Raw genomic sequence first — 24,697 nt, forward strand, 5'->3', positions numbered from 1 at the left:
ATTGCTGGCTTCTTTAATTCCTGCTTCCAGGTAGAGCCCATTAATAAGGGGGTGCAGATACGTCATAGGAATCTGACCATTTTAGGGTCATTTCGGCCTTAAAATGAAGCGCATCTGCTAAAGCGTTTCCTCTAGGTGTCTAGGAGTGTTTATTTCAGGACAATATGAAAGACAACATTTTCAACAAATTAGAAAGCTGCTCTCTTAATCGGAGGCTAGCTCAGTGTCTTGTAGTGCTCCGTTAGGTTCTCATTAATTATGGTAAACCCCACACTTTGCAGGTATCCTACAGTACAGTCAATGAAAATAGCCTTCCTTCATAGCAGACGTCTGGTTTTTTTTTTTTTTTAAGTAAGGAAATGCTTTGTCCCCTCTAGGCCAGGATTTTGGGCAATCCTGCATGATGTGCTGTTTTTGTTAACAACATGAATTGAGTCACATTCCTTCAAGTCCTTCAGTGCAAAGTTGCAATCAAACTGAGGCACGCATTTATGTTCTAAGAAAGTGTTTCAATTGTTCTTGCACGTGAGGCCTGCTGTGGGCATCTATTCCTATATGAAACACTGCCAACGACTTCTGAATAGTGGAGAATATGAATGGAGAACTACAAGGCAAACCTAATACTTTCAGAGGCAAACCAAGGAAACTCAGATCAGGCTTTCTTCTGGGGGTTCCGCTGCATTTTCTCTGCAATTATATTATCAAAGCAGTTCTCTTTGAAAGTTGGATGGCTGAGTGAGTGAGTCTTTTTTTTCCCATGGGGAAAAAAAAAATCACATTTTAAAAATTGCACAGATGTAACAGAGGCAAGTTTCTAGAGGCTTCCCAATTAAGAAAACTAATAAGATTTTTATTCTGCTAAGCTTGTGGGATGATAGTATTCCTTTTTAACGGACATTTGGCTCTTAGCGTATATTTCAGACTACTAAAAAGTATTTTCACCTTTAACAGTAAATATGAACTGAAAGATGTAATAACCAAGGCAGGTTGCTTCTACTCATGGCAAGATCATTAAGGCCACGTAAATTGCTGAGTTCCCATCCACTTTGAATAGTTTTTTTTTTTTTAATTTTCCTAACAGGTGACCATGTATAGCAGCAGCCTCAATCATTCAGGGCACAACAAAATGAATTTTACATGTTATGATCTTGACACACTGATTTTAACAGCAGCCACGTTATTACCCCAGAGTTCGGAGCGAATAAAGTTCAACTAACTTAAGTCTGTCTCGCATCCATCTAACTAACCCTGTTTTGGTGAAGCTGAAGTGAGGAGATGGAAACTGAATACTCCATTGCATAGAAATAACGGACATCAGATGCAGGCAGGCAAGAGACCAGCCCAGGAGTGGAACTCGCCACTTCTTTACAGAAAGCAGGGAGAGTGTTTTGACACGGCCACTCCTGCTGTTCAGAGGGGGGCTTTCTTCTACTACAAAGCAGCACATTAAAAAACGTGGAGACCCAGCCAGTCCCGTCCTACATGACTTAAGAGTTGAGGCAACCCATATGTTATATAAAGCAAGGAGTGCAGCAGGGAGAATGAATTCTTAAAAAAAACATTCCCTCCCTTTGACAGGTAAAAATCCACATTGTTTCAACCCCCTTTGGAGAAGCACTACTGGCTGCTACTTAGCTACCAAAGCTAAAATTTTTATAGCCCACATCAAATGAAAGAGGCAAACTATAAAACTTTCCTAAATAATGAAACGGTATGCTGCTGTACTTTGTATTTGACGCTGCGCCTTCTAAGCCCAACAAATTCCTGTAAGAGTCTGAATTTTAAAATTTATTACAGATGAAGAACACCATTTCCTACGGCAGAAACCGCTGAATTGTTAACACTTCCTTAAATCGTAGAAGAGAATTTAAAAAAAAAAATACCACTGAGTCTCTGGCACTAGACCCTCGGAGACTTAAGCTTAATCCACCACTGGTAAGTTAGTCCTACATTAAGAGGAATTGCTGACCAACGTGGTATATAACTCTTTCCAGAATGAAGCAGTCACCTCTGTTCTTTGGGAAGAAAAAGAGGGTTAAGTTTTTTTCCTTTATTAGACGACCACATAGCCTGCTGGTGCCTGTTTCCAACATCTCTTCCCCTCACCTCAGTTTGCTAGAAGTGCAGATAGTCAGAACAGAATTATACATTCTTCCGTAGTGCAACCCTTTAAAATCCCAGAGTGTAGTGCCTGATTTATTTTGAGAGGAAGAAAAAAAAAGGAGATATGTTTAACTAGCTTCCGAGGTTAAGAGTCCAGCAGGCAAATGGCAACGGTTGCACCACCGGCCTTTAGCTCTCACTCCAACTCCAGATTATAACGTAGCTGCCCAGGAGTTTAATTTTCCAGCATGGAAGGTGAAATTATGGCAACATTCTTCGGCAAAAGTGCAGCAGTTTCTATACAACAAGAAAAGACAGTTGGCCAGTCTCGCCTATCTTCGGGGAGATCCAACGTTAAAATCTGTTTTGGCAATTCAGGAAAAAAAAAATGGGCTTGGAAGCCCCTCCCTCCCCGCCCCCTCTCCTAAAGTTTCAGTTCCTTCCTAGGGTTGAAGTAGAGCACCTTTGGATTAAAAAAATAACATTAATAAGCTCAACAGATAGACTCCCAATCTGAAGTTCCCTAATTATTTCATGGCCATTTTGCCATCACAAAATATTGCATCTGAAGTTAAGCTCAGTCCGTGGACTCTAAACTCTCAGCCGGGGGAGCGTATTTTAACCGAAATGTACCTGAAGGAAAAAGAAGGAAGGTTAAATTAGCAGAGTTTTGCAATCCAGGTTGTAAGAATCCCAGTTCAGATTCATAGATTCTCATATATTGGGGACACAATACAGGCAGTCCCAGACTCAACCACAATTGGGAGCAGAGCTTCCACTGCCAAGCAAGGAAGTCGTTATGTGAGTCGTGCCCAGTTTTATGACTTTTAGTTGAGTGAACCCCTGCAGGCGTCAAATGAGACCTGCGGTTGTTAAGCAAATCCGGCCTCACCCATTGACTTTGCTTGGCGGAAGCCAGCTGGAGAAGTCGCACGTGGGGATCACGTGACCCCGGGAAGCTCCACCCCCAATCATAAATACATGCTGGCTGCCAAGCGTCCCAATTTTGATCACAGGAAGGTGGGGAAGCTACGCGCATTGCACGCGTGAGGACTGCTCCCGTCACTTTTTTCAGGGCCGCTGTAACTTCAAACAGCCGCTAAACAATTGGTGGTAAGTCAAGGACTCCCTGTAATTGTTCATCGTATAGACTATTTCCTGAAGGAAGGCGAGACATCCTTATGAGCCGTGGTGGCGCAGTGGTTAGAATGCAGTACTGCAGGCTAATTCTGCTGACCGCCGGCTGCCTGCAATTTGGCAGTTCGATCCTGATCAGCTCAAGGTTGACTCAGCTTTCCATCCTTCTGACCCAGATTGTTGGGGGCAAAAGGCTGCTTGGAGAGTGCTATAAAGCACAGTAAAGCAGCATAGCTATCTTGGGGGCTACACTGGCTGCCTTCCCATCTCAGCCTCCTCAGGCCGGACCCTTCAGCTTCTCCTGTATTAAAGAATGCTAAAAAAAACGATGCATTTTTTAGATTCTGCCTTTCTTCTTGGAGTTCAGGAGACCGGTCCTCAGGATAACCTCCTAAAGTACAGGGCAGAGGGTGGGGGACTGGCACCCGGGCCTCCTGCACCCCGGACTGTGTCCTTCACAACCACAGATCAATGCTTCTACCAGGGCCATTTGGAGACTGGATCAAATCTGGCAAAGAACGGCAAATTCACACTCGCATTTTCAACAGGGTTCTTTCTCCCTCCTGGTGCCCAGAACCACAGTCCCCGACTGCCTATTTGGCGGGCAGCCCCATCCACCTCTGACAAGCCACGTCCCTCCTCACCTTGTCGATTGAAATCCATCGGTGGTTGCTTGCAGTCTTGAGCTCGGTGGCCGCTGGCTCCACAGTTGTAGCAGGAGAGGTTCCCGGGTTTCTTGTGTCCCGAACCACCGCTGTTGTTCACCATCCCCTGGGCCTGGTACACCCCTGCGGTGCCGGCCATGAAGCTTTGCATGGGGGGCACCGCAAAGGCGGACTGTCCGCTCATGAGGGAGTCCGGCGTGGGGCCGCTGCCGTACGGAGAGTGGACCATGGGGAAGGCCGAGCTGCTGTTGTACTGCTGGGGGTTGACGTAGCCGTTGCTGCACAGAGGACTGAAGGGCAGGAAGGGGAACGTAAACATGGACGGCCCTGAAAACGGGTGCTGGAAGTAGTTCGTGTAGCTCACAGTCATGCCGCTGGAGCCACAGTTCCCGCTGCAGCCACAGGAACTGCAAACCATGCAGCCGGGCGGCTGCTGATGCTGGTGGTGGTGGTGGTGATGGTGATTGTTCTGGTTGGGGACGGGCATGTTCCCCGCAGAGCCGCCCCCACCATAGAAGCTGTTCTCCGCAGCCGAGGACAGCGTGGGGCTGGAGCTCGGAGGGGGGCAGCTGGGCAGGCTGCCCATGTTGGCGAAGGAGGTGGCGAGATGGCTGCTGGAAGACGCGGCGGGGTTGCTGTTTGCGCAGAAGGTGCTGCTGGGCATGGGGGCCACCGGCATGCCGCTCATGGCGGAAAAGGCCACTTTGGTGTTGGCGGTGTACAGAGCCGTCCGGGGGCTGATTATTGCTGGGGAGACGCTGAATTGCATACTGTTGGAGCAGGACGGCTGCCCCGCCAGGGTGGCATCAGTGGGCATGGACGAGGAGACCAGCAGCTTGATGGGGGGGCGTGCCATGTGGAAGACCGTGCTTGAGGTGACGGTGGCCGTGGTGCTGGTTTCCACCAGGATGCCCGGGGGCTGGGATGGTTTTGCCATTCGGTCCAGTGCGGGCGCGTGGACCAATTTGGATCGGGGGCCAAAATGAATGGAAGGCGCGGAGGGGCCGTTTTCAGGGACCGCCGAGAGCACCTGGAGGGGCTGATGCGGAGGCACCGGGATCCGATCCGCCAGGGTGTTTCCAAAGCTCTTCTCCATCTTGCTGCTGTTCTGAGCGGGCCCGCTTGGGAACTTTGTCCTGTCCTCTAAAGGTAAAAGCGGGTGCATAGGTGAAGAAAGAAGCTTCAGGTCTGCATTTCCACGCTCGGGTTTGTGCATAGAGTTTAATATTCGAATCGGAGTGGCCGTCATCTGTCCTGGCAAGGAATGGTGAGCCGTCGGACTAGACTCGTTCTGTACGGGCAAAACCTGAGCGGTCGGCCGGGCCGAGCTGGAGCCGAAGTGATTCAGGATCATGACCGGCTTCTCCTTCTCCAAGGGCTCCGGGTGGATCTCCACACCTGTAAGGCAAACAGGATCAGCTGCGGCATACTGACTGAGGGAGGCCCAGGGGCTACCACAGAATGAAAGGGAACGCCCTTACGCCTCTCGTTCTCCTCGGCACTGTCCGAGCTTTCTTCCCGGGGCTGCATGCCCATGGGGCTGGAGGATGAGCTGGAAGACTCCGAGGAACTGCCTTCGCGGGGTGGCGTGGTGGAGACTGTCTGATCCACGTCCACATGCAGTTCTTTGTGGGGGGGAGAAGCAGAAATCCTCATCAGAAATGAGAAGGTGAGGGCTGCGATTAAGCAAGCTGCTTTCTAAGGGAGGGCATAACTTTGGAAGTCACAGATTTGAGTAAAGGGACAAAAGAAAACAAGAGCCTTTTTCGGGATCACTCAGTCCTGGCTTTGCATCCCCCCCCCCTCCCTGGAGGCAGATGTGGAAAGGCTCCAGACAGCACTAATGGGAGAAGCACACTCATCTGACACGGGGGAGCCCTTTACCTGTGGCATGGTTCCCACGAATGTTCTGTATGGGGTTGATGTGAGTGGTGGGAGGAACTCTGGCCACCCCAGAGCTGACAGATGGGGAGGGGGCTGGGTTCATGGTCCGCTTCTCTGACTTTTCTCTGCCGTTAAGAAAAGGTTGAGAAAACACTTGAATACGACCATCATGTCTTCTAGCCAGACTGCCATTTTTCAGATGCGTATCCATGGCTAGCCCCTTTCCCAACACCAATTAATAGGCGCTTCCAGAGCTAGTACAGGTACAGATCCTTCAGAGGGCGGTTTAGAGTTGCAATGAGCCTGAACAAAAGGAACTTCTGATGTAGTTTTCGTAGTTCTAGCCATTCCCGCCATCACATGACTCCAACCCAGATGCATGGGGCCTGGCTCACTATTACGGGCGACACTGCAGTCATGTGATTTTCAGTGTTCCCCGCTGGCTTCCCACTGAGTCAGTGAGTCAGAGGTTGCGGTCACATGATGTCCTCACTGGACAATGTCAACTGGTCTGTTGCTTAATGACAGCACTGCCTTCGTAAATTGAGGAGTACCTGTACTGGCACGGAATGTTCTGGAACAGAAATTGAATGGCACTCCCCCCTCCCAATCCAACATCAAATCTGTTCCAGTTATTTTTTCAGAACGTACAACACATTCCTAAGTTGTTGGGAATGATGTCTTTAAAAAACAAATTTCTTTTGTACCAGTTACAAATCACCCTGAGGGAGAAAACTGCTTTTGTTTCTGCGGCTGATACTTACTTTTCCAATTCCAGCTGGGTCTTGAGTTTCTTCTTTGCTCCCATGGTGAGTGTTTCAAACTTATTAAGATCTTCTTCGGTGAGGCTCAAGAACTTGTGGAAAAAGACAAATAATCAACACATTTTCTAAACAAAAAAGTATTTGTCAAATTGAGAATACTAAGGCAAGCATAATGAACTGGGATATATTCCAATAAAAGAGAGAAAAATATTAAAGTGATTCAACTCAGGCTTGCACTAAATTCAATTTATAACTAAAGGTATACTATAATACTCAGATTAAAAATCTACTAGAAGATGCCCATTAGAGCCGCTCAGGGTTTAAAGTGGCATAATTCACTTCCACCAGAGGGCACCCCGCTATCGTTTTTAAATCAGAATAAGATGGTCGTAGCTTTACAACATCCTGCTGCAAAGAAGTACTACATTTTAACTACTTCTTAGTAAGCCATTTTAACAGTAGCATTCCTCGTAAGTAAAGCCTACCCTGGCTCAGCTCTTTCCCAGTTTATTGAGAGATTCTGCTTGCTAGAAATACAATTTGTGAATTGTGAAACTGAATGGGGAAGGGCAGGGCAGGGCAGGGCCGGGAAGGATCGGGAAAGGAAGGGAAGGGAAGAGGAAAAATAGAAACAGAAAAAACACTATATTCTTCTGGTGAGGCCTGCATCATACCTTCTCCATTGTCAACTGTTTAAAAACCGGATAGTATTTGTGTAACCGCAGTTTTCGCAGCCAATCTAAAATTCCGTTTTGCTCCTGTGGGTTTTGTGGACTTGGAGCCATTAAAACAGGGGAAGAGTTTTCTATCTGGCTGCGGCTACATGCTAACGTGGGCCCGGCCCCACCTGAATGAGAGCAGTGGGAGAGGCCAACGGCTGTCGCGGCCGGATGGGGCAGGTGATGCTGAAGACTGTTCTGGGCGGCCTGGACACCTGCAACCCCACAGATGGGCCTGTAAGAGAGGAGGAAAGCCAGATAGGAATGAATCATTCCCTAGGAAGTAATGGAACCATGGATAGTCCTCGAGTTATGACCGTAATTGAGCCCCCGCAATTACTGCCATGAGTCGCGACAGTCGTAAAGCGGGCCACGGCAATCTTATGACCTTTTTGCAATGGCCATAAAGTGAATGCTGCGGTTGTTAAGCGAACCCATTGCTCGCTATGGGGGTGTTTTTTGCTGGAAACTGGAACAAAAGCCAGCAAAAACGAAAATGCCTCAGCAGGGCAGGGAGGGAGCCTTGCTCAAATGAGGAGGACAATGTAATATGAGCAATAATTAATGAAAACGAGAAGGCTGTCTGGGAATTAGCCAAAGCCATTTCCCCTAATTACACAGGAAACGGAACTACATTTTAATTGTTCTGTATTCTACCCGCTCCCTAAATTCACCTCACCTTCCAGAAGCACCCAGCGTCGTACCCACTTTGTAAAGGGAAGAATTGCCAGGACCTAAAAACAAGGACATTACAGTATTTAGAGTGTTATTATTTGGCTAAATCTCTTTGATCCATATATATACACACACACACATTTTGGGAGAGGGTTGAGGTGGCGTTTGCTCTTTAAACTCACTTGAACTCTGATATTGTGGGGAGTGACATGAAGTGCTGAAAAATTTCTTGACGTGGTCATTTTTCCAGATATGGGACGGTAAGGATGTCAAATACCTGCAAAATTATTGTGAAAGATTGTATTTTCCTAACTTCAGGCAAAACAAAACTAAGACTGCAAAAGCTGTCAAAAATGAAGTCAACACTGCACAGAACTCATTAGGAAATTACAAATGTATGAAGTATTGAAGTCATTGAAGAGACATCTGGGGACTGATTCATGAAACAGCCACAATTAAATTAAATTAAAGCAAAAAAAAAAAAATCCTACCTATGAGTGAGTTAAATCTGCCAAGACAATCGATTTAGAATTACAGATAGACCTCGACTTATGACCATTTGTTCAATGACCATTATAAGGGCACTGAAAAAAGTGACTTATGACTGTTCACACTTGGAACCATCAACAGTGCCAAGAGGTAAAGTTGGAATCTCTTAGCGACCCGTGATTCGCTTAACAGCATCCCTTAGGGACAGGTTCCAGCCCCAATTGTGGTCATAAATCGAGGACTGTTTATAACTGGTCAGACTAGAACCTTCTTGCCCATTATATTTCATGTAAGCAAATAACACTGCTCATGTAATTTAATTAATTGCTTTGGCCAGCCATACAAGTATTTCAATAGTTTCGACTCTGGCTTTCCGCTGATGCCCTACTATTATTTTTTTTTAAGCGGATTTGGCTTACCAGATGCAACTGGCCCTTAAGATTTATTTTTTCTGCCAAAGTTATTCATTTTTCTCATTACTCTACCCACACAATACCTCTTTTTAAGTTCTTTGCAATGGCTTCCTGTCCATTCCCAAATCTAGTACAAGCTTCTCAAACTCCGCTAAAAAAATCAGAGGCCTCTTTAGACGGGAGCCACACATACAAGTGCAGTAGGTTAATTAAATAAATAAAACGCTTCAGAGTGATCGGTCCTGTGATTCTCACTTGTCTGGTTCTTATCAGCTTCAATCATCTCAAAGCCTTCTTGTTTCCTGAAATAACCCACTTTTTTTCCTTTTTTCGCTCTTCCCATCTGCAGTTGTCCCTCCAAGCTGTTTTTCTTACTTTTATTCCCTTTTCAAAGCTTGCTTTATCTGGGAAACTTCTCAAGTAACCCTAGAGTGCATGTATTTTTGTCATTTTGCCAAACCAACTGCAATTAAAACAATGGTAGGCCTCTCAAAGGGAAGACCTATTAAACCTGATCCTGCACAGTGCTAATTAGGAAGATGGACCTGGGCCTGAAATTATGCACTTCCAAGGAACCAACAGTCCCCCACCCCCCACCCACCCCGCAACTCCCCCAAAGGGGCGGCATGAATTCCTACAGAGTAGAATTGTGTGAGGACTCTGTGGTACAGAATAACAGAACTGGGCACTGCTAATGAAAGCAGGGAGGGTGTGAGAGCCAGAAGGTAGATGGGCCACATGAGAACCTAAGTAGGGTTTCATAATTTGTGCTAAGAAACTATACTAAGTAACCGCAACCAAAGCAAGTGATGAAGCAACGGCAATTAAATAAGAGTTATTACTTAATGAAACAGTTAAATTCATTAACTGAACAATAAAATAATAACTGAAAGTCCCACACCCGCACACAGACAAATTTCAGAAACAAGTTCAAAGTATACCTAAGGTCTGATTCCAAGTCCATATGGCTTCTTTCTAAGTAAAATGAATCTGGACCAGCTAGAAAAGGAATGAATTTCTCCAAATTTTCTTCTGGACACAACTGACCTAACTAAGAAAGAAAATGTTGATTTTCATTATTGGTATTGTACTGCATTGCTGTCAGCTGCTGCTCAGAATCCAGCAGCACATGGATTATTTAAAATATTCAATATGGAACTGACATATAGCATGCAAAAAGTAATCTTATTGATTCTATTTTTAAAAAAAACCTGTGCAAGATACAGCGTATTATGTGCTTTCAAATGTACCTTAAAAACACCAATTGTACAAAATGATTTTACCTTTGAAATGAAATCAGTCACTTCGGCAGAAGACTTTGTTACCACTGTCACTGAGGAATCAGACCATAAGACCTAAGGAAACGAAAAAGAATCCTTTGGTCACCTTCATCAAGCAACTTTAGAATGGACAGTCGGATGGATGGATTGGTGGGGCTGGCCGACATACAGTGGGGCAATTCTGGCTGCGTTTCTGAAGGTTACAATGTATCCCCCAAAGTGGACTTAAACAATTCCACTGGCATGATGCTTTTCTCCCACCACCGCACAAGGCAAACCTGGCTTGGGCTTGTTAATCGGCAGCTGCTTTTCTGTACAACATGCGTTCGGTGTGGAATGTTCATTTTAAAAACATGGCAGCAATGGCCAGGCCTCTCACGTGTGCAGTGTAAAAATTAGCATAGTGGGGTAGTTTACAGCAACTTTTAGTGATAATATCCTTGTTTTCTTCATCAATTTTTATACTACTGTAATCAAAAGACGGTGGCAAGATGTTGTTCTTTTGTTGCTCTCTTGTATGCATTTATTACACCTGATCCAAGATCAGAACTACAAAACTGTTCTTCAAATTAACAAAATGTACTTTAGAAGCATATTTGATCTCGTATTGGTAAGACAGGCCATTTTGGTAGTCCTCGACTTACAACCGTTCGTTGAGCGCCTGTTCAGAGTTGTAACGGCACTGAAAAATTGTGATGCCTGACCGGTCCTCACTTACAGCATCCCCATGGTCACATGACCAAAATTTAGGCACTTGGCAACGCAGCATCCTGGGGTCATGTGACGGCAATCTGTAACCTTCCCAGCTGGCTTCCGGTAAGCAGAGTCAACAGGGGAAATCAGCTACGCTTAATGGCCGGGTGATTCACTTAACAACTGCAGTGATTTGCTTAACAACCATGGCAAAAAAAGGTCGGAAAATCAGGCGTGACTCACTTAAAATAACTGCTTAGCAATGGAAATTCTGGTCCCAATTGTGATTGTTGAGGACTAATTGTATATTGCCCTAACCCTTACCCTTTTCTTTTTTTCTCATCAAGTTTTAATTTTTTAAAAATTTCTAATTCTATTTTTCTCATCCAAGTTTTAATTTTTTAAAAAATTTATACTCCCTAACCCTTTTCAAAGCCTGCACATGGGCATCTGGTATATTCCAGACTCCTATCAGGAGATGACACAAGGTCCTGAGGGATGTGTGTGTGTGTGTAAGAGAGGATGTACCAAACCCCCTAAATCTGCATCCTTTTCTTCCTGCAGGTTCAACCACCTATCTGAGAGCACCTCTTCCATAGAAGCTGAGTGATTAACTGAATTCACATGTGCTTACTTATAATACCAGACACAGGCGAACCCAGGGTGTGTTTTGCACGTATTGTTTGGGGAGGCTTTGGGGACAGGTGGGGAAATACGGCCACTATCCTTTTTAAAAACAAGCAGGGATGAAGTGAGCAGGATGTTTCCACACTATATTAACCACCAAAATGCATGCATTTTTCCAGCCCTGGGGATACTGCCAAAAGCACTGATGGGAGGAAAGAGTTTCAAAATACATTACGTAATTCAGGAATTTCCTTTTTCCAGCCCTTGCTTAACTTAAACTAAGAAACAGAAACGGGCAGGCAACAGCTTTGATTCTTCCTGGGGTTTTGTTGATTTCTTTTGCTTCCCCTGGCTCGCTCTCTCTCTCTCTCTCTCACACACACAAACACACACACACGAAGCGTGCAGGGGGATGAATAGCACTTCTGGATGCGTCTGTGGTTCCATTTACGTGGCTTTTTGCTTGCTTTTCTGGATATTTGCAAGGAAGAAAAGTGCCCTCAAAATCCGCTTAGAACTCCATGGTTAGGATAATGTCCCAAGTAATGGCATTGCTGTAATGCTGACCTACTCATTGCCCCCCCCCCCCCGCGTTCCTGTTAGCTTTCATAATATTCATGTTGTGTCTATCTGAAGTAAGATAGTTCCGCACAGAAGTTCAGGGGCAACTTTTCCTGGGAAATCTGTTTCTGCACATTGAATTAAAGCTCAGAGTGCACACCTTTCCTTCTTTTAAGCTCTCAGACTAGAGAGGCCAGTTGGTGCTTGTCTTACCCTCGGGCTAGACTCTCAGGGGGATGGAATGTATAGTCTCAATATATCAAAACAGAATCACGGGAATTACAGGACTTTCCTTATCCTGTGAACGGAGCTGAATTATCATATGGTACTATTTTTAATTTTAGATATTCAAAATCTTCCGATTTTCCCTCTTGCTGCATTTCGTATGATTAACCTCTAGGCCCAAGATAGATCCCCAACAACTTTAATGAGATATTATTTAACAGGGCGGCACAATTACTGTATCACTGCTTTATCACGGTTACTTTAACATCGCTTATGGTGTGAGTGCTGCACATTACATTTTTCCTTGAATGTACACAATTAGACTGTGTTACGAGCAAATGCTTTCAATGACTCTTGAATGTAAATAAATAATTAAAGCCCTTTCATTAAAAAAGAGATATATTTCCTACAACATGAAGTGGTAAATGTCCAAGACACATAATTTTGGAATCAGAGGTAATGTAAAATTGAATATAGTATGTTTTGGGGGCAAACTATTATTTTAAAGAAAGCATGCTGAATGCTCCACATCTGGTTCCCTTCATCTCACCTGATACTCACCTCAAAAGAATATTCAACAATCCTATCATTCTTCTTGTGTGATAATCCCTTTAATTCCACCTTTTCAACGCTCACTGTTAAAAAAAAGAAATACATGTTACATATGGAAGGGCTACAGGCCTATTTTCTTTATTTCAAAAGCAGAGAGGGCTGCAGGGATCCACGATTACTCCTACTGGCCCACATCTGGATGGCAAATTCCATCCACGATGCTTGGATGCTTTTTGTTAATGCCACATGGGAATAAGTACAAGCAACCCAAAGTCATGGAACCAGGTTTACCGAGGTGTCTATGGAGATTCTCAATCGTCCAGGTCATGGTTGTCCCAAAGGTACTTTTTCCAAAAGACAACTGGACTGTCTTGGATTTTTCCTTTGAAAACAAACAAACAAAAAAAAAGCTGCTTGGATGAGAAGCAAAATGTTTTCGAAGAAAAAAAATCTACACAGTCCAGTTGCCTTTTGGAAAAAGCATTTTTGGGACAGGTTCACCAAGTGTTTGAATTTGAATGGCGAGTTCTAGCTTCAAAAACCAAGATGGCTCCTTATACCATACAAAACATGAAACAATACATTTGCTAATTGTACTGCCAGCTCTCCTTTTCTGCTGCTTTGTGAAAGAAGACCCAACCAGCAGACCAGATCAGCAAGGGAGCCACCTCAAGATCCCTGAGGTCCCCAGCCCTGATGATAAAGCCGGGTCTTGAGGGACTTCAGGAGAACGAGAGATGGAACTGACCTCACTTGGGGTGGGGTGGGGTGGAGAATGTTCCATAAGGCAGGTACCATGGCAGAAAAGGCAGACTTCCTTAGGCCTGCCAACTTAATTCCTTAACAGATGGGACCCACAGCATGCCTCTTTTGCCTGATCTGATGGGCTAAATATTTTTTAGGCAGGCAACATGTACATGCCAAAGTCAGTGCCTTAAAGGTTTTTAATGTGCATAAAATGCTCATCTTTGAAACAAGAGTTGATTATCTCCTAGAGCAAGAATTTTTAGCGTTTGCTGGATAACATGCCAGCAGCTAAAAAGAACATGTTTAAAAATACCCATGTGTGTATACTGATATTAATCTCGCTTGGAAAAGCTAACATTGTTTAAAAGCATTTTTCCTAACATTCCCGTTATGTTCTTTCTCACTTGTCTCAAAACACATTTTCTCCCTATGTGGTAAATTAACAGTTTTTAAACCTTTAAAATTCCTATTTATTCTATCTTTCTGCAGAAGTCATATGAACTGAATGCTTACATTTGTGTCATAATTAAATGTTCTTAATGTTATTTTTCATCTTTTAATTCATAGGACGTAGGTAGTTTTCACCTAAACCTTTATCCGAAATTGAACTAATAGGAAAACAGATCATGCCCTCAGTAAGCAAGTGCTGTAATCAATTGTTATTTAGATAACCACATCACAGGCACACTAATACCAAGAAAGAACTGAATAGTTTTAAAAGATTATAGAAGAATTGTTTGATTGATATCTTAAAATAGCTGCTTGAGAAAAAGAGAAGTGTATCCATATTACTAACACACACACACTCATATATATATGTGTGTGTGTATGTATATATATAGATAGATACAGATATAGATATATAGATATATAGATATATAGATATATAGATATATAGATATATAGATATATAGATATATAGATATATGAATGAAAATAGGGGCAATTTTGTGTGTTCAGTAGCTCAGAATTGTTACTAGCCAAGCTAAGCTAGTGAACAGGCAAAGAGATAACACTTTTAGACGTCATAAACTAGATTATAAAACGTAATAGCTATCTATTATACAGCAACATTTATGGACGGCATTATTGATATGTAGGATTGGATTATAACAGGAAAATAGGATAGTATTCTCTAATATTTAAACTTGTTTTATACCTAATTTTTATATGGATCCCACCATAAAATGTGAGAAACAGAAATTTAGCAGCATGGTAAAATGGCCACAGTAAAGGGGAATATTTTGTCTGGCTCTGATCTGCCAGAACCCATTTTTAATAAAATATTGTAGCAACAGAAACTCTTCACAATTGCCATTTCTTTCTTCTTTTTCTTTGGTCTTACGCCAGGAAGATGCTACATGTGAGACAACTGCCAGAGAGACCTACACAAGGATGGCAACGCAAACGTATCCAGTTACTACCTTTCTGCTACAAATGCAACCACAGATTCATGAAACACACATTAGAAACCCATTAAACTCCACTCATGTGGACAACATATGGAACATTCAGTTCCAATTTACAGTACTAATAGACTTAATTTCCTGTCTGATTCTACAAATTCATTCCTTTTTGTTTTCAGACTGTGAATAACTTTTTCATGTATTTCCAAAAGCAGGTTCAAGATTAAAAGATCTTGGGCTTCTTTTATTATATTTGGTTTCCTTTCAATATTAAAAAAAAGTTAAAATCAAAACAAAATAAGAGTTCAGTGACTAGACAAGTAGTGAAGTCAGCATCTTAAGATAACCACAATGCCCATTAAGTATACTGGGAATTATAAGAAAAACATATAACTGCTATTTTAAAAACATGAGTAATTTCTGGGACAGGAAACTAAAACTCAGATGAACATTATTTTTGCACAAATAGCCAGACTTCAATTTATTATGCTCAGTTAAATGACATTCTTAAAAATGTTCTCTAGATAACTGTGTTGTATATACTAGTTTATGTATGTAGACATATCAAAAACCACAAATATTTTTCAACAAGAAATATTCTATTGGCCTGGAACTAAGAGTAGCATATGTCTTTCAATCTTCAAGGGAAAAAAAACGAGTGTGTATTCACATCACTGTAAACTAGGTCTACAATAGGATATAATCTGCAAGTTTACATCCTCTACATCAACTACAAAAACAATAATAGATACTGTTCTGTCTCTTTTAAAATCAATCACTCAAACAAATAATGTTCTTAGGATGGTTTGATCTCAATATACTTGAATTTCTGTAATAATGCTTGACATAATTTATCAAGTTAATTTGATCTAGCTATGGTATCTTCACCAAAACAGAATTCCAAACTATGGGGTCACACTTAGGGAACACATCAAGGCAGTCATTTACTGTATGTATTGGTTTCACAAGGAATACATATGGATTCTATTCCTATTCCTATTCCTATTCCTATCCTATCCTATCCTAAAGGCCCTAGCGCAGAGGTATCCAACTTTGGCAATTTTAAGGTCTATAGACTTCAACTTCCAGATTTCACCAAACAATTCCGGGAGTTGAAGTCCACAAGTCTTAAAGCTGACACCCCTTCCCTAGATGATATCAAGGGTAGTATAGTATAATTATAGAAACACACACATACACACACACAATAACAGAAAGAAACAGAAGCATTACCCCCCACACCCCTCCCCCAAGCTTGGCAACAATCGTAATAGCTGTAGGAACAAGTGACTGGGCAACCTTCTGCAGATTAGTTGCACCGACTCGAAGCACTGAGTCATCCAGTACAGAATACTGGACCCCAGTAAGCTTCAATGAAAGTTTACTGTGAATTTTGCAGAGATGAATGTTTTTATCCCCTTGGAAGGAGCTTGGGAGTGGGCAGCTGGCACCTGTGCCACTTTCTGAAGCAACTGAACTCCTCCGTCAGCTGAAGCAGAGAAGGAAGGAGCTGAGTATGCCCTGAGCTAAGTGTCTCCCTCGAAAGAGGTACAAGACTCGCCTCACCTTTCTCTATACTAGCAAACCAACTCAATTGCCCAAGCTTGGTTTGGGCCCCTATTATACCTGACAATGTCAGGAGAGCTTGCAGTCAAGAGCAACTTCCTTATGATCTAGGGAAGGCTTAGGACGGCCTACTTAGCACCTTTGTTACCTGTCATCATCTCTTATTCCTCCGAGGCATCAAACCTGTGTCTCTGAACAGCTCACAATTGTAATGCATGCTAACTCTTTATTTTGGCATTACTGCATTGTTACTTTGGTCTGTGACGGTCAATGAAGATTGACAGGTAAGCCTTAAAGAAGATGCGGGAGATCAGATGACAGGCTGGCACAATATTATGCAGAAACAAGGACAGTGCCTCAAGTGGTAATCTTTTCAAAATCTGGAGACAAATGGAGGTGCCACAATATTAGAACTGTGAAAAGACAGGGATTTCATGCATTTCAAATGAACATGGATTTCGTTAGGAAGGATTTCAACTCCTAAATCACCTTTGCTAAGTATTTAACCTACTGCTGAAAACTGCTTTTTTCCCCTCCCTGAATCTTCTTCCTCTTTTAGCCAATTCTACACTGTAAACATTAATTCCAATCTTAACAGCAACAACCCCCCAAACCACCAATCGTCTGCATTAGACTAGAGGATGGGAGGGGGGCAGGAGAGCTTTGATAAGTAGAACTAAACAACCAATATTTCTTAGGGGTCAGTTACAACAGTCACAGGCCATGGCCTGTGGGCAAGCAATAGCCTGAAATAATCAGCCACCGCCTCTTTCAGACTAAAAGCCAGGCTGCTTCCATGTCTCAAGGCAATTCACATCCCCCATCAAGCATTGATGCTTTACTTCGAGAAAGCTACTGGATTCTACTGGTAGCACCTTCTCCAGTCACCTGAAAAAGCAGTTGTGGCCATAAGCACAATGAACACAGTAGCTTGGTCTGGTGATATCCTTCCAGAGATTATGCGTATTTTGTGGAACTCACCCACATCAAAATAGGAATGTAACTAATAGGAATGTAACTATTCCTAATAAACGGCTTGCAAGAAGAAATTATTTAATTGGTAGCCTCATCCAATCACAACCTGAAAATCATAAGTGGTTCAACAGAGTCCTAGAGGGCTTTTTGAAAGCAGCCTTTGTGACCAGACCACTTTTCTTTCAGCTGGGTATCAAAATAATGTAATTTCATCAGCACTGTCCCTTCAATTTATTGTTAAAAATAGCACAAGCATGATACACTAATGAAATGGATATGCTCAATGCAGTGAGGTAATGCAATAAATCAATGGTCTTTCCTAAGAGGTGTAACACAAGTGGTTGCAAGAAAAACAGCTGGGTTTTTTCCTTGCTTTTCTTTTTTCTTTAGAAAAAAACAAAACGCTGTTTCAGGGTATAGTTGCAAAATCAAAAATATTTTCCAGTTGGGAGATATAGGATGACACTGTTGCTTAATTCCAATTCAGCTAAACAAGTCCCTTTACTGCCTTCTTCAACTAATGACACACAGTGATAACTTTCACTCCAAAAGGCCTGCCCTGAGGAGAGAGGCTGCAGGAATATGTTGATAGCTTAATCTAAAAGAGATTAATTGTCAACGTTACAGTGGGTTTCCTACTGTATAGTCAGTTACAGTTATAATGAATGCCAATCTTATTGGAATTACTTAATTCCATTACTTAAATGGAATTACCTGACAAACACCACTCATGTTCACATTTTAAAAGTGCAAAAAGTGCAATGTGATCCCCTTTTATGACCTTCTGACAAGCAAAATCAACGGGGATTCACTTAACAGCCGTGTTACTAACTTAACTGCAGTGATTCAACTGCTTAACAACTGTGACAAGAAATGTTGTAAAATGGGACAAAATTCCCTTAAAATTGTTTCACTTAGCAACAAAAATTTGGGGCCCAAATGTGGTCATAAGTCAAGGACTACCTGCATTTTCATTGGACTATAAAATAATCTCAATACTTCCAAAGCAGAAACAAATGTCCTTTTCCCACCATAAGTAAGCAGTTCTAATCTGTATCAATTTTATAATTACTGCTTGTATGTTATTCTTGTGAAATCCAGTAAGTTTTGTTTTCAATATTTTGGAAAAAATGCTAATGGGGACACAGCATTGACACTGGTGAAATATTTTAATGGACAGAAAGTCAGATATGCTGCCTTAAATAAAACCTCAGGTTTCTTTATCGCTGTGATTTTGGAAGGCCTGCAGTTTCTTCATAAGAATACTGGAGCTTTACACAATGAGATAGTCATAAGGATACTTCCATATGGATTTGCCATTTCATTAAACTATTGTAAGAGCTTATGGAGTGCAGAGTTCATTTCAACATCTGGTTTAATGTATTTTATCCCACACTATGCTTTTGGAAAATATGCTGTGGTCAAGACATCTGGTAAAGTTCTAAAGAGGCATGCTGCACAGAGAATAAAATATGACTTTCTATCCCTGCTTGTTTGTATAAGAGCTAAGAATAAATAATTGTGATCTTTTCATTTAAGCGGCATTGTTTTCAGGGAAACTAAATAATATAAGAGTTGAAATGTCCATACTTTATCAAATACTGAATTAGATTTTATATATCATCCTAGAAGCAAGATTTAATTAAACTATTAACACTGAAGATTCTTTAGATTGTTTAAGCAAGACTGCGTTTTGTGTTTTGCACATGATCAACATGTCTGAATAGTTTCCAATATTTTTGGATGTTACTTTAGTGTTCCAGATAAATCTCAGAACATCAGCACACAGTAAACTTCCTGGTCATAAGTAATAAACTGTCAGATTATTTGTTTCAAAATGTGATTTAGGAAGCCTTATATCCATATATCTCACTAGGAGGAAAAAAAAAGAGTATACTTCATTGTCTATCTTTACAGTAAAACCAAGCATGGTTTTCTATTATGAATGACTGCTTTGCCAGCTAGATGAATTCTTTTATTTGAATTCAATTGCATATATGAAACATTCTTATCTGGAGGATCCAAAATATTCTGAGGTGTAGCCTTAAAAGAGCATTTGTACACTGCCGTGTCAGACTGAATTCTAACGCCTCTCAATGCCTTTTTAAAGTCCAAGCAATAAGACTTGCTTAATGAAATGTCAGATCTCCACACAATAGGACAGGCCAATCCTGAATAGATGAATCAATATCATAACAAAAGAACTACAGCAGAGGAGAGAAATCTCATTTAAGCACTGAAAATTCAACACAACAGGGCTCTGCACTGCATGAGTTACAGGGACAAGTCTATTCGCTGCCATTCTCAAGTCCTTTCTTGTGGCGTGGTGTAACTATAGCAGGTAGTAGAGCTTGGCAGTCATGCTACTTGAAGAAAACAGATTCTTACATGGCCATGAGAATGATCTTCTGAAGACAAATGGAGAAATGAATGAAACTCGTGTGTAATAAATTACTCCCATCCATTTAACCTTCCTATTCAAACACTACCATAACTGACAGAGAATGAACTGTTCCTTAGTCTTAGAGCAATCTATCGTTATTTTGCAATATTAAAAACAGGAGTTTCCTTTATCAATTTATAAGTGATTTTTAAGCAGTCAGACTGTATTTCCTCCCCACACACAAATAGGAATATTTGGCAAAACTTTGGGATGTACCTTTGGAGTGCTTCCCTGAAGGCCTCTTAGGCAATGACTCCTCAATGGAATGTGCTGATGTGTGGAGTGCGTTCTCTAAACTGTTACCCACCACGTGGTTTATGGGGGTCTCAGATCTCGGAGTGACCTAGGCAAGAGAAAAAGTACAAGAAACAAACCCGTCAATTTGGCTTATGCGAGTTAAAAATATTCTTAAAGTCCAGTTGTTTCTTATTTTCAACTTGCTATCTTTTAGAAAGCATCTTCAGGCCCCCAAATCTCATTACAGAATGTTAATACTCATATTTTTGTTATACCTAACAAACAAACCTAACAAACAAACATATACCTATGTTAATTTGCTTTCTAGTAATAATAATTCTCAAAGCAAAACTATCTGCTGTGTGTCTCAGACACGTAACATTTCATTTGTTTGAAAAGGCTTAAATCTTGCCCTAGTCTCACAGACCTCACTAATCAAGTAATTCCGGTGACTGACTCCTAGCAAATACATGGACCAAAAAGCACCAAGTACTTCCAAGTGCTGTACTTAAGATACCAACTACTGTTCTACTTAGCTATCCAAGAACAGCTTCTGCTGAGTCAATAGCCTCGGATACATTGTATGAATCTTCTCAGCAGGAAATGCAACAAAAGTGTTCTTTATGGCAGAACACATTTCTTTAACTCAATATACTCCAAATACTTTTTACTACAGGTAGGTGGGTTTTTTAAAGAAACTGGCAAAAGAAGTCCCCTACACTCCACTTCCTCTGTAACAGAGCCAGCCTGCCCAAGGCAGGTCCTAGGTGACTTAATCTATGTTTGAAAATTGGCCTCAGGTGCCTATTCACCATCTAAGCCTTCTTGCCAACTTCTCCTGGCCAAGGTCAAATGCCTTCCATCATTTTCTCCCATTCCTGAGCCCAGGGGCAATGCACAGAGTTGCATCTGGCCATTCACTATTACTACACTTTTAATGCCCAGGGCAAACCATTTATTTCCAATACGTACCTGACCCTATTGCCACTCTAAGACTTTTTTAAAAAATCTCCAAGCCTTTTTATATGTCTACCAAATATACTTGCAATGGCTAAGTAAATGAAAGTGAAAACAAACTTTATTCCAAATGATGCACGTGTCCATCAACCATGCAGAAATTGGAATTCATAATCTGGTAGATAGCAGGAACTCCAAATGTTTTTTAAAATTAAATAAAAAGAGGCGAGTATGAGATTTGCTGTCAATGTGACTTATATGTATCATGTCAAGGATTATTCATAATAATACACCCTTTCAATTCAATATAGCACTAATGCCTCTCTGTGGAACAGTAAATAAGCCTACATAGACACTGGTTTTACAAACTAATCAAATCAGTTTCAGGGGTGTTTCTCAAACTTGGCAACTTTAAGATGTGTGGAATTCAACATTGTATCAGCTAGCCATGATATAGCTAACACTCTACCAAACCTAGCAAGCTAGAGGGAAAAAAGGAGAAAAACCTATGAAGGATTAATGATGAAGAACAATAATCGAATATGTCAACTCAGCCTGCTTTTGCCTAACGTCCCAAACTTGATTTGATTCACTCTTTTTTTCTTTTCAGAGTTTCAAGTTTAGGGTTCATTAATACCAAATTAAGCATGTTCCGCATGTAATCTTTTCTTTGAATTAGCCTATTTTTCCTCAAGTCCTAACATGCAATTTTCTTTATTTTTCTCTTTATTAACATTGCAAACTTTTAATTGTCAAAGTTATCAGGAAAGATATTTTCACAAACTGTTACATTCAGCTCTTGACAATGAGTATCTGGACAAACTTTAAATCTGTCCCATAAAAAACACTGAATATGTAGGTGATCTGTGTGTGTGTGTGTTTAAGTTAGTGCAACTTAGAAAATTAATGCTATCTTTTTAGTTTATTATGATTCAGGTGGCCTCTCATAAAGATCTTTAAAACCAGAAATGAATACTAATATAAAAAGAATTGTAGCACAAAGTCCCACTGAATGCATTCATTCAGTCAAGAGTTAATTGGTGTGTGAACACATTAGAATTTGTTTTACACAATACCTACAGGGTACTTTTGTTCAAAAATATTACACAGCACTTCAGGACTCCCCTTTAAAACCCAAAGTTCTTCTCAGTGTATTTTCTGGCTACTCATGCAAGCCCCAGCTCTCATTCAAAATGTTTGAATTTGGCAAAGCACGAAGTATAAATTAGACTTACTTTTTTAATCCCCATAGATTGTTTGTTATAGAAACACATGAAGCTAGATGCAGATGCTTACAAATGGCATTAAACAAGTATTCAATCAAGTCTTTATATCTAAGAGCATCTGAGGCATTGTTGGCTGATTCAGTTGCTTATGTAAATTGATATTTAATTCTGTGTTTTTGTTTGAGAAATGAAAAAAAAATGCCTAGGGTATTAACTTTTGACAGTTTAAGCACTGGTGTTTATTCTTTAGAACACAGGATGGTAACAAAAATGTCCTACACTGAGTTTTGTTTGATGAAATACATAACATAGAACGTATTAACAGTACCACAGATCTTACTAGATCAGTGTTCCCCAATTTAATCATGATCTAGTTGCACTGTTCCTTATTCCAACACTGGAGGTTTTTAACAAGAGTTTGGGCATCCATTTGTCTGAAATGGTATAGGCCAGGGTTTCCTGCCTGAGCAGGGGGTTGGACTAGAAGACCTCCAATGTCCCTTCCATCTGTTTTTCCTATATCCTCAATTTGAACAGCCAGGGGAGGGGGGGGAATCCACATATGTATAGAAGCAAGGGTGTGAAGATTAGGTTCAAATTTGTATAGTCCAAATGCAGTATAGTCTGAAGAGCATTTAGGGAGCCGAGACCACAATGACAAGAGCAACATGCTTGCCTCAAGCCCCTTCTGAGGAATTAAACAACTGTACAAGTTCCTTCCTTCTTGAATTATATCTCTGCATCAGCTAATTTAAAAGCATTCATCTCTGCTTATTTTGAAGCACCAAACACTAATATGAGAGCCAAAAACGTATAAAAGACTTACTGAAAGTTTTACATTGAGGACATTTAAAATACACACACTATTGAAGGATAACTAAGGAAATTAACTTTAGCAGGTCCACGTTGCAACTACCACAAGTTGTGAAATAGTTTTAAACAATTCTCACTGATGATGGCCAAAACATCTGTCCAGTCTCAATTCCTGGTTACTAACTCTATTTCACAAGACCAGGTTGCTTTTTATAAAATAAGCAAAAGTCTCTCCCCCACCTGTCTTAGATGGGGGGGGAGCCCCAAATCAGCTCCTGGGGCCATCTTCTCTCCATCCCCTCCAGCCACCATAAACCATGGTCCATCTTCTCTCCATCCCCTCCAGCCGCCATAAACCATGGTTTGCTTTCCCTTCCATCCCCTCCAGCCGCCATAAACCATGGTCCGTCTTCTCTCCATCCCCTCCAGCTACCATAAACCATGGTCCATCTTCTCTCCATCCCCCCCAGCCACCATAAACCATGGTCCGTCTTCTCTCCATCCCCTCCAGCCACCATAAACCATGGTCCATCTTCTCTCCATCCCCTCCAGCCACCATAAACCATGGTCCGTCTTCTCTCCATCCCCTCCAGCCGCCATAAACCATAGTCCATCTTCTCTCCATCCCCTCCAGCCGCCATAAACCATGGTTTGCTTTCCCTTCCATCCCCTCCAGCCACCATAAACCATGGTCCGTCTTCTCTCCATCCCCTTCAGCCACCATAAACCATGGTCCATCTTCTCTCCATCCCCTCCAGCCACCATAAACCATAGTCCATCTTCTCTCCATCCCCTCCAGCCGCCATAAACCATGGTTTGCTTTCCCTTCCATCCCCTCCAGCCACCATAAACCATGGTCCGTCTTCTCTCCATCCCCTCCAGCCGCCATAAACCGCGGCCTGCTTCGCCTCCCGAGCCCGGCACCCACCTTGTGGCACCCGGGACAGGTGGGGGCGGCGGCGGCGGCTCCGGCCGTGGCGGGGGCGGCGCTGGCGCTGGCGCCGGGGGGTCCCTTGGCGGTGCAGGCCAGGAGGCTCTGGATCTTGGTGAGCTCCTGCCTCAGCACCTGCTTCTGGTGGAAGCTGAAGGCCGGGTGGTTGGAGGCCATGGTGAAGAGGAGCAGGAACTCATCGCCGGTGCGGCCCTCGTTGAGCTGCAGCCCGTAGTTGTGGATGACCGAGTCGAGGTGCGTGAGGGTGCGGAAGAGCACGCCGGCCGCCTCGCGGTGCGACGAGCCCAGCAGCGCCAGCGAGACCAGCAGCTTGCTGCGCACCACCTCGTCCGTCAGGTTGGTCAGGCCGCCCAGGTCGGCCGCGTTGTTGGCCTTGATCTCGGAGTCGCGCAGCGAGTGGTAGTCCTTGCGGGCCAGGTCCTCCAGGCAGGCGCCCAGGAAGCGCAGCTCCAGCGGGATGCACAGGTCCAGCAGGCCGCACAGGAACTCCACCCGCTGCGGGGACGGCAGCTCCGAGAACCAGCGGTAGACGCTCTCGCGCTGCAGCCGCGGGCAGCGCTTCTCCACCATGCTGGCCCGGCGGACCCG

At 42.5% G+C, this 24,697-nt stretch overlaps 1 protein-coding gene across 1 annotated transcript; it reads right to left on the bottom strand.

The window, feature by feature from the left end:
• Positions 1-2,443: 2,443 nt before the first annotated feature.
• Positions 2,444-24,697, bottom strand: ZCCHC14 (zinc finger CCHC-type containing 14). Its single transcript, XM_070952735.1, has 13 exons — positions 24,086-24,697; positions 20,141-20,267; positions 12,797-12,870; positions 10,133-10,204; positions 9,791-9,900; positions 8,130-8,224; positions 7,952-8,006; positions 7,228-7,507; positions 6,554-6,645; positions 5,790-5,914; positions 5,387-5,530; positions 3,885-5,303; positions 2,444-2,736 (listed from the first exon to the last, which is right to left on the bottom strand). The coding sequence occupies exons 1-13, from the start codon at positions 24,677-24,679 to the stop codon at positions 2,681-2,683; spliced, it is 3,243 nt and encodes a 1,080-aa protein (XP_070808836.1). The 5' UTR covers positions 24,680-24,697; the 3' UTR covers positions 2,444-2,680.

The sequence above is a fragment of the Pituophis catenifer genome, unplaced genomic scaffold (assembly GCF_029215685.1).
Source record: "Pituophis catenifer annectens isolate HBS135680 unplaced genomic scaffold, rPitCat1.0.hap2 SCAF_13, whole genome shotgun sequence".
Classification (NCBI taxonomy): Eukaryota; Metazoa; Chordata; class Lepidosauria; order Squamata; family Colubridae; genus Pituophis; species Pituophis catenifer.